The sequence below is a fragment of the Puma concolor genome, chromosome B3, assembly GCF_028749965.1.
Source record: "Puma concolor isolate L17-30 chromosome B3, mPumCon1.1.hap2, whole genome shotgun sequence".
In the NCBI taxonomy this organism is placed as follows: domain Eukaryota; kingdom Metazoa; phylum Chordata; class Mammalia; order Carnivora; family Felidae; genus Puma; species Puma concolor.
Genome location: NC_141672.1, coordinates 6,218,062 through 6,235,768, shown reverse-complemented (window position 1 = coordinate 6,235,768; position 17,707 = coordinate 6,218,062). Strand labels below are relative to the sequence as shown.

The 17,707-nt window shown below is 44.7% G+C and overlaps 1 protein-coding gene across 4 annotated transcripts in view; it reads left to right on the top strand.

Annotated features, from left to right (window-relative positions):
* The window catches only part of EML1 (EMAP like 1), a 185,287-nt gene that overhangs the window by 114,083 nt on the left and 53,497 nt on the right, over positions 1–17,707 (top strand). For all 4 annotated transcript variants that reach the window (XM_025919403.2, XM_086708831.1, XM_086708830.1 and 1 more), the window contains exon 3: positions 7,743–7,878. In XM_025919403.2, the coding sequence (XP_025775188.1) occupies positions 7,743–7,878 (136 nt within the window). The remainder of the gene's footprint in view (positions 1–7,742; positions 7,879–17,707) is intronic.

The following is a 17,707-nucleotide window of genomic DNA, read 5'->3' as shown; positions in this document are numbered from 1 at the left end:
CAGAGGCTGGTGGCCTGTTCTCAAGAAGATAAGGAGGAGTGATTTGGAGTTAAATTCACAATAGACCCATTGTATGTATGCATGGCTGATTTCCATCTCAGTGCCAGGGGAGTGCTGTGACCTTTTAATGGAAAACGTAGTCCTTGTCCCAGTATCCGGGATTGTCCGCTTTGTTCCGTGCTCACCAGCAAGTAATTCACATTTACCACTTTAAATGTTGCTCCTGTATTCAGGCCTAATTAACTCTGCCTCAGGTATCTCGGATCACAACTGAAACGCTACATTAATTCTTCCCACATCGCATTCAGGGTACCTGACTGCACCCTGATGTCCGAAGCATTCTGCCCTGGATGTAGCCGCGGCCGTGGGATAATAGCTCCCACTCCTCCCGTGCCTGCTGCGCTCGGACACGATGCTAACACCTTTCCACTCCTCACTCCCAGTGCTCTGGGAGCCCTGCAGGGTGGGCGCTGGGATCCTTATTTTTAAGAAGCAAGGGCCCGGAAGGGTGGTGACTTCTCTGAGGCTCCTTGAAGTAAGCCGCGCTGAGTCGGGCCGGTCCTGTGTGATTCCTGTATTGCTTTGTGCTTCCCAACGTCCCTTGAGATGTGAGCTCCCAACCATCCTGCCCCCCCCCATGAATGCATCCCAAATACATGCCATTCATCATGCATTCTCTTTTGATTTTAGAAATTCTTCTTTCGTGCTGTGTGTCTACGTTTTGCCCCTAGGAACAATTGAAATGTTATTTAAAAAATCCCGTTTATGAACCAGCAGAATGTCTCCTATCTTAGTGCCGTGTGGAAACGGAGGAGTCATTTATCTCAGCACCTGATGAGCGGAAATTGCGTGTGAGCCCTTCCCTCGGTGCAATTTCTCCTCCACAGTTGTAAACGTTGCCCGTCTGAAGATGACACATTGTCCTACAGGCTGCTCTTGTATCCTCCTGTCCTCCCCCTCGCAATCCAGGCTGCTGCCTGTTCACACTGGACGTAAGCAGGTGTTTTTTCTTCCAGAACATTCCCTTTATGGCAGCCGCCTTTCCTCCCTGAGTGGCTAACCACGTCCAGATGGGCAAACCTGGCAGCGACCTGAGGAGGCGTCACGTGCAAAATACGCAGTTACTAGGCGTGTTGGTGGCAGCTGTGGTGCTCTTGACCAAGCCCGTGGCCGTGACGGCCTGAGAATGTTACCAAGAGCGGCACAGCCAGCGAGATCTTGCCAAAGTAGGGGTCTCTCCACCTTCTTTGCCACTCCGAGGTGGTCACCATGCCTCCCTGCCATCCTGTGTTTTCTTTCATGATTGCATTTTTTTTATTTCTAAAAACTTTTTTAATGTTTACTTTTGAGAGAGACAGAGACAGAGCACAAGTGGGGGAGGGGCAGAGAGAGAGAGGGAGACACAGAATTGGAAGCAGGCTCCAGGCTCCGAGCTGTCATCACAGAGCCCGACGCGGGGCTCGAACCCACGAATCGCGAAATCGTAACCTGAGCCGAAGTCAGATGCTTAACCGATGGAGCCACCCAGGTGCCCCTTCTTTCATGATTTCTCATCAGAGCTTTAAGAATTCTGTTTGTTTTGAGGACACTCTGTGACAGTGTGACGTACAGGATCCGTTACACCCTGTGCGAAAGCCACTGCGCGCAGTTGGTATCCTCTCCGTGGGTTTCCACAGCCCTATTTTCCCTTTCGGGAGAAGGACAGAATGAGGTTATGACGAGACTGGATTTGAGATCAGTGCGGTCTGATGGACACGTACTTGTGTTCCTTCTGTGGGGGCATCACAGCAGGTCCCACCATCAAGGAGCCTCCCATCGTGGATGGAGAGGACAGGTGAACAAACAGACGACTGCCATGTGGTGTCCTGGGTGTGGTGACACAGGACACCCCTGGCACAGGCCAGGGAAGTGGGAGCAGGGAGGAGGCTCGCCCAGCCTGGTTTGGTGGGGTGTGTGTGTGTGTGTGTGTGTGTGTGTGTGTGTGTGTGTGTGTGTTGGGGTGGGGTAGGGGTCCTGGACGAGGGGCCAGAGAGGAGCTGGGTACAAGACATCCTCCTTGGGCCCTCTGGGTCCTGTCTTTTTTATTTTTTAATGTTTATTTTGTTTATTTTTTGAGAGAGAGAGAGAGAGAGAGAATATGAGCAATAGAGGAGCAGAGAGAGAGGGAGAGAGAGAGAATCCCGAGCAGGTTCCCCGCTGTCAGCGCAGAGCCCGGCTCGGGGCTCCATCTCCCAAGCCGTGAGACCGTGACCTGAGCCTAGGTCAAGAACTCAACCGACGGAGTTACCCAGGCGCCCTTGTGGGTCTTTTCTTTACCCTCCTCTGGCCAGCTCCACAGGTCAGCCTGCAGGGACCACGCCGGAGGCCCTTGCCCTCCCCCTCCCAGTTAGGTCTGCACACGGGGAGCCCTCGCTGGGGAAGGAGGGGAGAGAGGGGGGCCTTCATTTCCTTGGCTCCTGCCGCGTGGGGTCCCTCGGGTTGGCTGTGTCCCTCCTCTGAATGTTGCTTCTGCTCCCAAAGCAGTTTCTCTCCCTTTAGGTTCAGGTGACTGCTCCCCCCATCAGCCCCTGGGGCCCAGGAGGGGTGACTCGCTCTCTGCTGTCAGCCCAAGAGACAGAGCAGCATACCTGGCCGGCCTGCCCCCGGAGCAGGGTGTGCAGAGATCTAGGGGACACGCCTCCCAGCTCAGGCATTGTCTGCGACCCCCTCTGCTCTGCAGAGTGAGATTAGCTCATCTGGAACAACAGCGTGTAAGCCAGTGCTCAACTGGGAGGCCCAGACTGGTGTAGGAGCTGGGAGAGGCCATCCGGGAGGGCAGAAATGCCCAGGAGAGGACAGCAGCATAGCCCGTGGGTCTCAAAGTGGGGTCCCCAGAGCAACGGAGGCATGCCCTGAGAGCTTGCTAGAAAGGCAGATTCTCAGGCTGCACCCCAGACCCAGGATCGGAAACACTATGGGCCGGAGCCCCGCATTGTGTATCGTAGCATGCCCTCCAGGTGAGTGCACATACCCACGTTCGCTAGCCCAGCAAGAGCAGAGCTGAGGAGGTGGAATGTTTGGCTTGTTGGTTTGTGGGGGGCACACGGAAGCACCTGGGGACACGGTGGGAAAAATACAGTCGTACGGATAGAATGAGAGCAGATAGCTGAGGTTACAAAAGCCCAGATCCTGACTGGCCGGGTGGCGGGGAGGTGCACTAACCCAGGAGTCGGGATGGTGTCCTCTCCCCTCCGCAGGCTGGTTGTGAAGTAGGAGCCCCCAGATGTGCAGGTCCCGTGTCAGTCCTGGTTACGTGCAACATGGTGCGGTGGCTCCTGGGGGCCGTTGGAGGTGGTGGCGAGGGACATCAAGGTGAGGGTCACGGGGAGGCGAGCCTGGACCCGGCTGACGGAGCGCCCCGGAGACCCACCCTTGGGGCTAGGAGTCGTGCTGCGGGGACAGGCTGGACAGGCAGGAACGGAAGGGACAGACAGGCTCACATATGCGTCGTTCTCATCTCTAGGGCTGCCATGACAGGTGACCACAAACTGGGAGGCTTATAACAATGGACGTATTCTCTCCCAGTCCTGGAGGCCGGCAGTCCGAGATCAGTGCCGCTGGACTGAAGTTGAGGGGCGGGCAGGCTTGGTTCCTTCCAGAGGCTCTAAGGGAGGCTGTCCCAGGCCCCTCTCCCGACTTCCGTGGCTGCTGGCCATCCTTGGCATTCCCTGGCCTCTGGACGCTTCGCTCCAAGCTCTGCGTCCACAGGCATGTGGCCTCCTCCCCAGGGGGCCTCTGTGTCTCTTCTCTGCTCCTCACAAGGGCACTATCATTGGGTTCAGGGCCCACCCTAATCCTGTATGACTTCATCTTAACTAATTACATCTCCAAAGACCCTATTTCCAAGTAAGGTCATATCCTGAGGTTCTGGGTGAACATGAATGTGGGGGACTCTGTTTAACACAGTACATGTACTTAAAAAAAAATAACAACCCAGAATGGGGCCAAGATGGTGGACAAAGCAGAGAGAGGAGGAAGAGCGGCCGTGATGGTGCCTGTCTTCCTGCTGGGGAGGAGGGTCCTGGGGACCAGCACGCTGTGTGCGAGAGAAGATGGGGAATCATGGTTTGGGAGCCGTGCTGCTTCCACTGAGGAATGCTAGCTCCCCGTGCGCCCCAGGCCCTTGAGTGAGCAGGTGCTCGGGAGATGAGGAAAGAGCATAGAGGGTGGCGAAGGGCTTCATGCTCTGGCTAGGGAGCCGCCTGTGGCTTTTGCCATTTTCGGTCACATTTAACAAAAGAAGGAAGCCGGGACGCCTGGGTGGCTTTGTTAGTGAAGCGTCAGGCTTCGGCTCAAGTCATGATCTCCCAGTTCGTGGGTTCGAGCCCCATGTCGGGCTCTGCGCTGACAGCTCGGAGCCTGGAGCCTGCTTCAGATTCTGTGTCTCCCTCTCTCTCTGGCCCTTCCCCTCTCGAGCTCTGTCTCTCTCTCAAAAATAAATAAACATTAAAAAAAATTTTTAAATAAAAAAAAATTAAAAAGAAAGAAGGAAGCCTAGCCTTCTGCTTTAGGGGCCGAAAAGTTCCGGTTCATTAAACACTTGGCATTCTAGGCAGTTTTGTTATTGTTTTCAAGAACATAAATTGAGGCAGATTTAATTCTGTGATGGACAAAACAAATTCTGCTAGCATTTCAAATAATTTTGTTTTTTTAATTTCAGAGTAGTGTTAGATTTACAGAAGAGTTACAGGGATAATACAGACAGTTCCCATACACCCCGCACCCAGGTTCCCCTACGATTAACGTTCTACATTTAGTATGCCACCACGGTGATACATTTTTATTAATTAAAGGCACACTGTATTTAGATTTCCTTAGTTTATCCCTAATACCCTTTTTTGCTGTTGTTCCAGGATCGATCCAGGATCACATTTGTCTCCTTAGGCTCCTCTAGACTGACAGTTTCTCATACTTTTTCCTTGTCTCTGATGACCCTGACAGTTTTGAGGAGCCCTAGTCAGATGGCTCATTGTCCTTCACCTTGGGTTTGGGTAGGTCATGGGTTTTGGGGAGGAAGACCGTAGAGGTAAAATGCACGTCCTTCACATCCTGTCAAGGTCACGTGCTATCGGTAGGACTCATCACTGTGACATTGGCCTGGACAGAGTTTGCCAGGTTTGTCCACAGTGCAGTGACTCCCCCCGTCCCCACGCTGGACAGTGCAGAAGGCAGTCACTATGCCGCCCACACTTCAGGAATAGAGAATTGCACTCCACCTCCTTGAGTGTCTACGTAAATTATCTGGAATTATGCACGGGAGACGTATCTTTTCTCCCCCCATTTAATCATTTCCTCCGTTATCAACTTGTATCGGTATGGACTCATGGATACTTGTATACCTCAGGCTGTGATCCAGTACTGCCTTATGTGGTTTGTTCCTGCGGGTTTCCCAGCTTTGGCTACGGGGAGCTCTTTCAGTTGGCTCCTGAGTGCCTCTGACTTGACCCCATCAGTATAGGGGTTGGGGTTTTATTACTGCTTTTGAGCACTTCCTTTCTCTCTGGTAGTACAGGATGCTCCGGGCCCGTGTCGTGGGTGCCCTGCCCCAGCCCCAAATTTGGGCATTTCCCCGAGGAGTCCAGGCTCCCCTGCTATTGTGGAATCGTGTTAGAAACCAAGGTTTGGGCGCCGGGTGATACTGCTTTCGGCAGTCGTAGTGGGCAGAGCTAAGGCATGTCTGTGTTTATACCAATATGTGTTTACATACGCATGTATAATTGTGTATCTGTGGCTGTATCAGGCTAAACCTGGCTCATTGCAGCCTCCCCCTGGCTTGTCTGTAGCCTTGCTCTGCAACAATGAAGCCTTGCTCCCACCATCCTTCACCCCTCTTAATTGTTCTCGTGTTCATGATTGTGGTTTCAGAGGTATAGACCATGCCCTGTGGGAAACAATGTTACTGACTGGAGCACAGTGCTTACCCAGTGCTCCTGGGTAGGCAGACAGTCTCTCCCCATTTCCACAGCACCTCTCCTGCCCCACCCCCTTCCATGACATCGTAGTACATACTGGTAACGTAGTTTGATTCTTTTATCTGTCATGGGTTCCCCCCCCCCCGCCCATCTCCTAACTGATTTTTCTCTGCAAACGTTCAAGTTCATTCTTTGTGCCATAAGAGCCTGTAAGTTTTGACAGATGCCTGATGTCACATAGCCACCGTGCAGCATCACATAATCATTTTACCACCCTAAATTTCTCCTAGGTCTTACCTGTTCGGCCCTCCGCCCCCCACCCAGCCAACCTCTGGCAACCACTGATCTGGTTTTTTGTTTCTGTAATTTTGCCTTTTATAAAAAAATTTTTTTTAATTTTATTTATTTTTGAGAGAGAGATAAGAACGCAAGTAGGGGAGGGGCAGAGAGAGAGGGAAACACAGAATCCGAAGCAGACTCCAGGCTCTGAGCTGTCAGCACAGAGCCCGATGCGGGGCTTGAACCCACGAACTATGAGATCATGGCCCAAGCCAAAGTTGGATGCCTAACCGCCTGAGCCACCCAGGCGCCCCAGTGTTTTGCTTTTTATAGACTGTCATATAAATGGAATCATACAGAACACAGCCTTTCGAGCCTGGCTGCTTTCACTTGGTGGCATGGATTTAATAAGCCTCAGCCCTGTCCTTGGCGTGGATTTCTTCCTCACTTTTTTTTTTTTTTTTTTTTTTTTTTTTTTGCTGAATCATATTCTGCGGTCTGGATGGACCACAGTTTGTTTTTCCACTCACCCATTGAAGGGCATCTTGGTTGCTTCCAGTTCCTGACAATATTATGAAAAAAAAAACTGCTATAAATATTAAATGCAGGCTTTATACAGACATAAGTTTTCAAATCAGTTGAGTAAATAAATACCTAATGTCACACAATGCCTGGATCCTACCACAAGACTATATTTAGCAACTGCCAAACTGTCTTCCCGGGTGTCTGTACCATTTTGCATTCCCACCAGCCGTGAATGAGAACCCCGTGGCTCTGCATCCTGGCCAGCAAGTGCTACTTTGTTTGTTTTTTTGGATTTTAGCCACCCTAATAGGTGTATAGAGATATCTCATTATGGTTTTAATTTGCATTTCCCTAATGACAAAAGATGTGGAGCATCTTTTCATATGTTTATTTGCCATCTGTAGATCGTCTTGGGTGAAGTGTCTGTTCAGATCTTTTGCCCATTTTTTTAATTGGGCTGCTTGTGTTCTGACTGTTTTAAGCATTCTTTCTTTATAGTCCAGATACAAGTCCTTTATCAGATATGTGATTTGTAGATACTTTCTCCCAGTCTGTGACTTATCTTTTCATCCTTATAACAATGCATTTCACAGAGCAAGCGTTTTTATAATTTTAATGAAGTCCAAGCAATCTGTTTTTCTCTTTCATGGATCGTGCTTTTGGTGGTGCATCTAAAAAGCCACCAAACCCAAGGTCACACGGATTTTTCTCCTGTGTTTTCATCTAGAAGTTTTATAGCTTTGCGTTTTACATTCTGGTCTTGGGTCCACTTTGAGTTAGTTGCTGTGTAAGGGGCGAGGCTGGTGTCTAGGTTCCTTGTCCCAACATCCTTTGTTGAAAATCTCTGCTGAGTTCTCTTGGTGCCTTTGTCAATCCTGCCAGCATTTTAAAACTGATACCCTCTTCCTTCCTCCCTGTCTTAAGTTCTGTAAAAAGTTACGCTGACAAAGGGGAAAGTTCTGATTACGTTTTCTGCTCATCTCACAGCAAGACCACTGGTGCAGACCTTGCCCTTAAGAACCACCATCAACAATGGCACCGTGTTACCAAAGAAACCTAGTGGCTCTCTGCCGTCCCCCTCCGGGGCCAGGAAAGAAACTGCTGTGGCAGCGGCAGCCAAAAGGTAGGTGGAGCGTGCCTTAAGCGAACTCTGAAAGGAGTTCCATCTCAGACTTAAAATCAGTATCGCCTTTTCATACGACCCTTGTTAATTTCTTGTCTGAATTAAAATTCATAAAAGTATAAGATTTGGTGTGTTGACATATCAGGACCTATGTAAGTTTTTCTGCCTTTTTTTTTTTTTTTTTTTTTTACTTAATCTTACTGTCTCTGAAATCCCATTGGCTAACAGCACAGTGTGCCATTTTGTATTTTAAAGTTCTCTTGTAAAAACACAAATGGGAGTGTAACCTGTGTGAAAATGAATATGCTCTTCCCGAGTTCCTCTCTGGCACAGAGCAAAACTCAGGTCTCCAGACCAACCTCAATTATTTACCTGTAAAATTTGGATAAGCTCATCCTTTTAAATTGTGCCAAACGGTGATGTTCTAGATACTGATGTTGTCCCTCAGAGCATAGTTTGTTCTTAACTTTTCTATAATTTCATAATTGTCATATTGAAAGTTTATCTCTTATATGCCAGGCTACTTTTCTAAATTTTTAGGCTCTAGGAAATTCAATGCCTGATGGTAATGTAGCCTAGAAGACCCTGGCTTGTTATGAGTACACCGTGGAAGCCATAGAACTTTTTACGATACTAACTGGCCAGTAGGTGCCCGGACACAGAGCGGAGCAAGCTCTAGGGCGTGCTGGGGCCACCATTGGGCTTCTAGGCGTTAGCTTGGATGCTGGGTTGGGACTCGGAATGAAAACCTAGCGATCTCATCTTCTGTTTTAAATATGTAGGTTTACACTCTCCCTCACCAAGTGTATTTTCATTGTGTTTTGATCAAATAGAGTTTCATGTACTTGTTGTTTGCGAATTTTAAGAAAATTGGTTTTGTGGGGCTTTTTAAAACTTAAAAAATGAAATTCTTAGCCTCATTTTGTATCTGTTGTTTCTTAAAGTATATTTATTTATTTTGAGAGAGAGAGAGAGAGAGAGAGCACGAGCATGCGCATGGGGGAGGGGCATGTGCCTCTCATGAGAGAGAGAATCCCAAGCAGGCTCCGTGCTGTCAGTGCAGAGCCCGACACGGGGCTCAATCCCACGAATGGGGAGGTCATGACCTGAGCTGAGATCAAGAGTCGGATATTTAACCAAATGAGCCACCCCGGCGCCCTCGTTTCTGTTTAATACTTACTTGAATCATTTATTTCTAATCCACGTGAAATGCCCTTCTAGAGTCTAATTGACAGTAGTAGATACGGACTTTTTTTTTCATCTAGATGCTGAAGATTGTCAAGGCTTTTTATTTCAAAGTTCAGATTGCCATGTGTTATAAAGCACATGACGTTAAATTTATCGCCTTAATCGTTTTTAAGCATATAATTCAGTAGTCTTAAGTACTGTTGCACATTGTTGTGCAACAGATCTCCAGAACTTTTTTGTCTGTTTTTGTGTTTGTTTTCTTTCTTTCTTTCTTTTTCTTTCTTTCTTTCTTTCTTTCTTTCTTTCTTTCTTTCTTTCTTTCTTTCTTTCTTTCTTTCTTTTCTTTCTTTCTTTCTCTTTCCATTTTAATTCCAGGATCGTTAATACACAGTGTTATATTAGTTTCAGGTGTACGATACAGCGATTCAGCACTTCCCTACGTCCCCCGGTGCTCATCATGACAGATGCCCTCCTTCATCCCCATCACCGACTCCCCTCATCCCCCACCCAGCTCCCTTCTGGTAATCATCAGTTTAAAGAACCTCATTTTGCAAAACAGAATCTCTACCCGTTAAACAGTAATTCCTTTCCCCAGCCCTTCACAGTCAACTCTCTGCATTCTGTTTCTATGACTTTGACTCCTTTGGATGCTTCCTCTGAGTGGAGACATACAGTATTTGTGTGTCCCTTTGTGACTGGCTTATTTCACTTAGCATGATATCCTCGAGCTTCATCCGTATTGTAGCATATCACAGGATTTCCTTCTTTTTTTAGGTCTGCATAATACACACACACACACACACACACACACACACACACGTCACCGTTTCTTTATCCATTCAACTGTCGATGGACGCTTGGGTTGTTTCCACCTCTTGGTTATTGTAAATGATGCTACAATGAATATGGGTGTGCAAATAGCTCTTCAAAATCCTGCTTTTCATTCTTTTGGATACATACCCAGAAGTGGCATTGCTGAGTCATAAGGTAATTCTATTTTTAATTTTTTGAGGGAGTGCCATACTGGTTTCCCTAATGGCTACACCATTTTACATTTCCACCAACAGCAAGCAAAGGTTCTCATTTCTTCTCATCCTTGCCCAAAACTTATTTTCTGTTCTTTTGCTGGTGGTCATCCTAATGGATTTGAGGCAATATCTCATTGTGGGTTTCATTTGCATTTCTCATATGATAAGTGATATTGAGCATCTTTTTAAAAAATTTTTTTTAATGTTTATTTTTGAGAGAGAGAAAGAGAGAGAGAGCATGAACAGGGGAGGGGCAGAGAGAGAGGGAGACACAGAATCTGAAGCAGGCTGCAGGCTCCGAGCTGTCAGCACAGAGCCTGACGCAGGGCTCGAACTCACTAACCATGAGATCGTGACCCGAGCCGAAGTTGGATGCTTTAACCAACTGAAACATCCAGGCACCCCTTGAGCATCTTTTGTTAAGTAATCTCTATGCCCAGTATGGGACTTGAGCTCACAAACCCCAAGATCAAGCCTCACATGCTCTACCAACTGAACCAGCCAGGCGCCCCAACATTGAGCATCTTTTTATATGCTTGTTGGCCATTTGTGTATCACCTTTGGAGAAATACCTATTCAAGTCCTTTGTCCATTTTTTAATCAAGTTACTCACTTTTTAGTTATTGTTCTTGAACTGTAGAATTTCCTTTTGTATTCTGGATATTAACCCCTTATCAGATCTATGATTTGCAAATATTTTTTCCCATTATATAGTTGCCTTTCACTCTATGGATTGTTTCCTTGATGCACCAAAGTTTTTAAGTTTGATGTAGTCCCAAGTGTCTGTTTTTGCTGTTGGTGTCACATCCAAGAAGTCATTGGCAAGTACAGGACCCCGAAGCTTTTGTCCTGTGTTTTCTTGTGAGAATTTTATGGTTTTAGGTCATGTGTTTAGGTCTTTAATCCCTTTTGAGTTAATTTTTGTGTATAGTCCAAGGTAAAGGTAGAGCTCCATTCTTTTGCATGTGGATGTTCAGTTTTCCTTTTGCCATTTGTTGAAAGACACTGTCCTTTTCCCATCGTGTGGTCTTGGCTCCCTTGTTGACAGTCATTTGGCCAAATACTCAAGGGTTTATTTCTGGACTCTCTATTCTGTTCCATTGGTCTATATTTTTGTCTTTTTGCTAAAAAAGATACCACACCAACTTGATTACTGTTACTTTGTAGTATGTTTTGAAATCAGGAAGCTTGAGGCCTCCAACTTTGTTCTTCTTTTTCAAGGTTCTTTGGCTATTTGGGGTCCCTTGACATTCCTTTTTAGGATTTTTTTTTTCTGTTTCTGCAAAAAATACCATTGGGATTTTGACAGGGTGTGCATTGAAGCTATAGATCGTTTTGGGTAATATAGACATTTTAACAATATTGAGTCTTCCAATCCATGAAAGTGGGATGTGTTTCCACTTATTTATGTCTTCTTTCGTTTTTTTTTTTTTTTTCAGCAATGTTTTCTGTGTGCAAGTCTTTTACCTCTTTGGTTCAATTTACTCCTGAGTATATAATCCTTTCTGATTCGATAGCAAGAGGGATTGTTTTCTTAATTTCCTTTTTGATTTAGTCATTGTTAGTATAGGAGTGCAACTGATTTTGTTGATTCTTTTTATATCCTGCAACTTCGCTGGAATTGTTTACTCGTTTTCAAATGTTGTGTGTGTGGAATCTTTAGAGTTTTCCACATGTAGGATCATGTGGTCTGCAAACAGAGATAACTTGCCTTCTCTCTTTCCAATTTGGATACCTTTCATTTGTTTTTCTTGTCTAATTGTGCTGGCTAGGATTTCCAGTAGTGTGTTGAACAGGAGTAATGAGACTGTGTCTCCTCACCTTGTTCCTGATCTTAGAGGAAAAGCCTTTAGTCTTCACTGTTGAATGTGGTGACAGCTGTGAGCTTTTCATTCATGGCTTTTATTATGTTAAGGTAGTTTTCTTCTATTTCTAATTTGGTGTGAGTTTTTAACATGAAAGAATGTTGAGTTTTGTCGAGCGCTTTTTTTTTGCATCAATTAAGTAGTGATGTGGTATTTGTCCTTCATTGTGTTAACATGTTATTCCATTGATTTTCATATGTTGAACCATCCTTGTATTCCATGAGTAAATCCCACTGGGCTGTGGTGTATGCAGTGGTCCCCTCTCATCCGTGGTTTTGCTTTCTTCAGTTTCAATTGCCTATGGTCAACCTCAGTTCAGGAGCTCATGACTGTCCTTCTGACATATCATCAGAAGGTCAAATAGTAGCCTAACATTATGTCACAATGCCTCCCTCCCTCACCTCACTCTATCTAATCATGTAGGCATTTTATCGTGTCACATCATCACAAAAAGAAGGGTGAATAGAGTAGTACAGTAAGATATTTTGAGAGAGACCACAGTCACATGACTTTTATTACAGTGTGTTGTTAAAATTGTTCTATTTTATTATTATGCCTAATTATAAATTAAACTTTATCATACATACGTATGTATAGGGAAAACTTGTATAAATAAGGGCACTCTTCACAGTTTCAGGCATCCACTGGGGGTCATAGAACATATCCCCTGTGGATAAGTGGTGGGGGTGGGGTATTGGTCTATAGATTTTCTTGTTGTGTCTTTGACTGGTTTTGGCATCTGACTAATGCTGGCCTCATAGAATGAGGTTGGAAGAATTCCCCCCTTGCCCCCCCTTTAATTCTTTGAATGACTTTAAGGAGAATTGATATTAATTCATCTTTAAATGTTTGGTAGCATTCTTCAGTGATGCCATCTGTCCCTGGGCTTTTCTTTGCTTTTTTTTTTTTTTTTTTTTTTTTTAATTACTGCTTCGATTTCCTTCTGGTTACTGATCTGTTAGAGTTTTTATTTCTTCATGATTCATCTTGGTAGGTTGTATGATTCTGGGAATTGATCCATTTCTTCTAGGTTATCCAATTTGTTAGCATATAATTGCTCATAGTAGCCCCATAGAATTCTTTTTACTTCCGTGATAACAGTTGTAATATCCTCTCTTTCATTTCTAATTTTCATTTCTAATTTTGGTTATTTGAGTCTCATTTCTTTTCTTAGTGTAGCTGAGGATTTGTCAGTTTTGTTGGTCTTTTTAAAAGAAATTTAGGGGCACCTGGGTGGCTCAGTCAGTTAAATGTCTGACTTTTGACTTCAGCTCAGGTGGTAATCTCATAGTTCATGAGTTCCAGCCCCGTGTCGGGCTTTGTGGTGACAGCACAGAGCCTGCTTGGGATTTGGTCTCTCCCCCACACTCACTCACTCGCTCTCTCTCTCTCTCTAAAAATAAATGAATACATAAAACTTAAAAAAAATTCTTTAAAAATATTCTAAAATTATGGTTTCATTGGTTTGTTTTCTATTCTCTATTGTGTTTACCTCTGCTCTAATCTTTATTAATTAGCTCCTTACTTTCACTAACCTTTTAGTTTATCCTTTTCTAGTTCCTTGAGGTAGAAAGTTAGGTTGTTGTTTTGAGATCTTTCTTCTTCTTCTTCTTCTTCTTTTTTTTTTTTTTTTTTAGATCTTTCTTCTTAATGCAAGTCTACTGCTATAAACTTCCCTCTTAGTATTGTGTTCTGCATATCCTGTAAGTTTTAGTATGTTTTTATTTTCACTTGCTTCCAGAAATTTTCTAAATTTCCTTGTGATTTCTTCTTTGACCCATTGGTTGTTCAAGAGTGAGTTTTTCTCATTTCAAGAGTGACTTTTTAAAGTAGCAAATTATCGCAGCACCTGACTGACAGCCGGTAGAGCGTGCGACTCGCGACTCTTGATCTTGGGGTTGTGAGTTTGAGCCTCATGTTGAGTGTAGAGATGACTCAAACAAATAAATCTTAAAAAAAAAAGTAGCAAATTATTATTGAAAAGATGAGACTCTTTCCCTTTATTCTTGGATAAAATAGAATTCTATCATTTATGTCTCTTATATTTTGGAATTTAAATAAAATAAAAACGTCTTTCAGAGCACAAAGGTAAAAGTCAAAGTCGAAATGCAAATATAATTTCTAGCTTTTGGTTCATTCTGTGAGAGCTTAAGTCCAACATTCTTGCTCTTTGATTTTATAGAAGGTCTCTATGTTGAGTCCAAAGTAACTTTGACGTAGTGTCATGGTGCCCTTCACTTCATAGAATATTTATGGTTTTCTTAGACCTCATAGGATTAATTGGCATGATTGCTAGAACTCCTGGCAAATTGTGTTTTCAGTTCTAGTGTTTGAAACATTTATTCAGGGTAGGATAAGGCTGGGGAATGAAGTTTCTGAAACTGACTGCAGAAACGAGGCTGGGCTATGGAATCGGATGGATGCTTTCCCCAGGAAACAGCAGAGACCTCAGTGGGTAGTTGAGGGCCCCTTTAAGTCCATGACGATGATAGAAATCATTCTTTAATGATAATGAAAGCCTACGAAGTGCCAGTTTTATTTTATTTTATTTTATTTTATTTTATTTTATTTTATTTTATTTTATTTTATTTTATTTTAATTTACATCCAAGTTAGTTGGCATTTAGTGCAATAATGATTTCAGGAGTAGATTCCAGTGATTCATCCCCTACCTGTAACACCCAGGGCTCATCCCAACAAGTGTCCTCCTTAATGCCCCTTGCCCATTTAGACCATCTGCCCACCCACAACCCCTCCAGCAACCCTCAGTTTGTTCTCTGTGTTTAAGAGAACAATCTCTTATGTTTTGTCCCCCTCCTTGTTTTTATATTATTTTCGCTTCTCTTCCTTATGTTCATCTGTTTTGTATCCTAAATTCCACATATGAGTAAAATCATGTGATATTTGTCTTTCTCTAATTTTTCTAATGTTTATTTATTTATTTTGGAGAGAGATTGAGAGCGGGCAGGGGAGGGGGCAGAGAGAGAAGGAGACAGAATCCCAAGCAGGGTCCACGCTGTTAGCACAGAGCCTGATTCAGGGCTTGAACCCACGAACCGTGGGATCACAACCTGAGCTGACTCAGCCGACTGTCACCCAGACGCCCCGAAGTGCTGGGTTTTTAATATGTTGTCACTAATCCTCAAAATGATATTATTTTTCCTATTTTCTGAGAAGACTGAGGCTCAGAGAAGTGAGGCAACTTCCCCAGGCCCCACGGGCACAGAGCTGGGAACATGGGCTCAGACCCAGGTTCCTGTGCATCCAGGGCTGATGCTCCTGTCGCTTTGTTAGGCTGCTTCCCGCAAAGCTGTCCAGGTCAGCACTTACATCAGCTCATAAAAAGTGCTTGATATAATTACTGTTGGGAAATGATCCCTCCTGTATGTCCCATGCTGTGTGCTGCTGTCAGGAGCGGTGACGTTCCAAGAGGCCCCTGTGGGTGCTGACAGAACAGAGGCAGTCCTGAGGGTGACTCTAAACAGAGACTTCTGGCAGAGAGTCTGAGAGACAGGACTGCCTGGAAGGAAGGGACTGCGGGGGCTGGGCTCCAAGGACAGAACTGGCCATGTGCTAGGAGCAGAAGCCTGGGTCTCCTGCCCCCTTTTGTCAGCCATGTGCGTGCAAGGGCTCGTGGTTAGTTTCTGCTCTCAACAATATTATCTTAGGAAGGAAAGAAGGGAGGGAGTGTGGAGGGTTGATTATCTGCAGCCATCATATTGTGTGTGTATGTACATGTATACGTATTAACATTTAAACACTAACCTTCCTTGCAGAAATTTTCCAAGGCCTCTGTAGATGCTTCTTTTTAATTTACAGAATAATGAGTTTGGTTCCTCTGATAAACTGTTGTAGAACAGCCAACCAGAAATACATGGCTTTCTAGATTGAGTCTAAGACTCTTGTTTTTCCAGGTAGAACTTAGTGATTCATTTATTTTGTTTCTCTGGCTTTTATGGGCTTCCAGGGATGTTAGTTCCCATCCACTTGGAAGTTGGAAACCCAAACAGTAGCATCTAATTATTCCTCCGTGGTCAAGTTCCTATAGATGTCTCATTAGGAGAGAATTCCGAAAAGAGAAAGAAGCTTGCTGGGCATTCTGAATATTAGGATTAAAATAGCTTCCAGGACGTTTCAAATATGTTTACAATCATGCGGGAATTTTTCTGTAATCAGAGTTCCAAATTAACCAAGTCGGGGCATCTGCAGCGTGTGGATGGGTATATGTTTGTTTTCTTTTCTCTGGGGTTTTTTCAGCCTGGTGCTTAAGAACAAAATCTCCTTTGGAACTTGTCCAGCACCCAGCGGCTGTGCTTTGTGTTGCCAATTAAGACTTCGATTGGGGGCTTGATTTGGAATCCTTGGGAAAAGCTTTGTTTCCCTTAGTCAAAGGAAAAAAGGCAGACAATCCGGGGGAAGACATTGTAGGTCATACCTTGCTCAGTGGGGATGCTGCAGCACAATAGAATAACATTTCCACTGGCTCAGAACAGAGACAATCACTCATTCTTTCCGCTCCAAAGTAGAGTTTTACAATAGGGCAGAGCTGTGAGAAGACAGATCAAAAGAACAAAACTGGTACAAAACAGAGCATTATTTAAAAAGCGCTCCGTTCCAAGCATAAGATAGGGTGGTAAACATCTATCGCTTCCAAATAAACAACTGACCGTCCTTTGGAAAAAATGGTTACACTTGTTAGAAATACGCATTTGTAAGTGCACCAGTCTGTGCTGGACAGACACACGATTTCAAAAGTTGGGTTTAAAAAAGGTTGTTTTTTTTTTAAAGTTTATTTATTTATTTTGAGAGAGAGAGAGAGTGCGAGCAGGGTAGGAGCAGAGAGAGAGAGAGAGAGAGAGAGAGAGAGAGAGAGAAGCCCAAGCAGGCTCCGCACTGTCAGCACAGAGCTGTTGAGGGGCTTGAACTCATGAGCCGTGAGATCATGACCCGAGCTGAGATCAAGAGTTAGATACTTAACCAACTGAGCCACCCAGGCACCCCTGATTTTATGGGTCTTTAAAAATTATTACTTCTTTTTTTAAATTTTTTTTAACGTTTATTTATTTTTGAGACAGAGAGACAGAGCATGAACGGGGGAGGGTCAGAGAGAGGGAGACACAGAATCCAAAACAGGCTCCAGGCTCTGAGCCGTCAGCACAGAGCCCGACGCGGGGCTCGAACTCATGGACCGCGAGATCGTGACCTGGTTGAAGTCGGACGCTTAACCAACCGAGCTACCCAGGCACCCCTAAAAATTATTACTTCTAATATATTTCCTCATCACTCAGAGCTATTGAGATGTAGGCATTAAACTTACGTTTTGAGTCTGTTTCTGTAGCAAAATAGCAGTGGAAGTGTTCTGCTACTGCGCGGAGAAGATGAGTTGACACCTGTCCCTTTCTCAGAAGTCCTGGAGTCACCCCTCTGGGCTTAGGGAGTGGCTTCATATGTACGAGAAAAGCTTCTTCTGATCTGTCAGATTCTAAGTGACCAGGCTTCCTAGGAAATGACTTGATTTCTGCCACAAAGATACAGCAGAAGAGAAAGATCAGACCATTTTGTGATTATTGAAGTGGGTGGTCTCCTGCAAGCATCATAACTTGCAAGACAAACGGTCAATGCCTGATAAGTATTTGTTGAGTGGCTAATTGTTTTAATTGAGTATGATCACCCCGGTTCTCAGGACAAATGACGTTATCAGAAAATCTCTAGTGGTACACAGGAGTGACCTGTCAGATTTCTAGTTTTG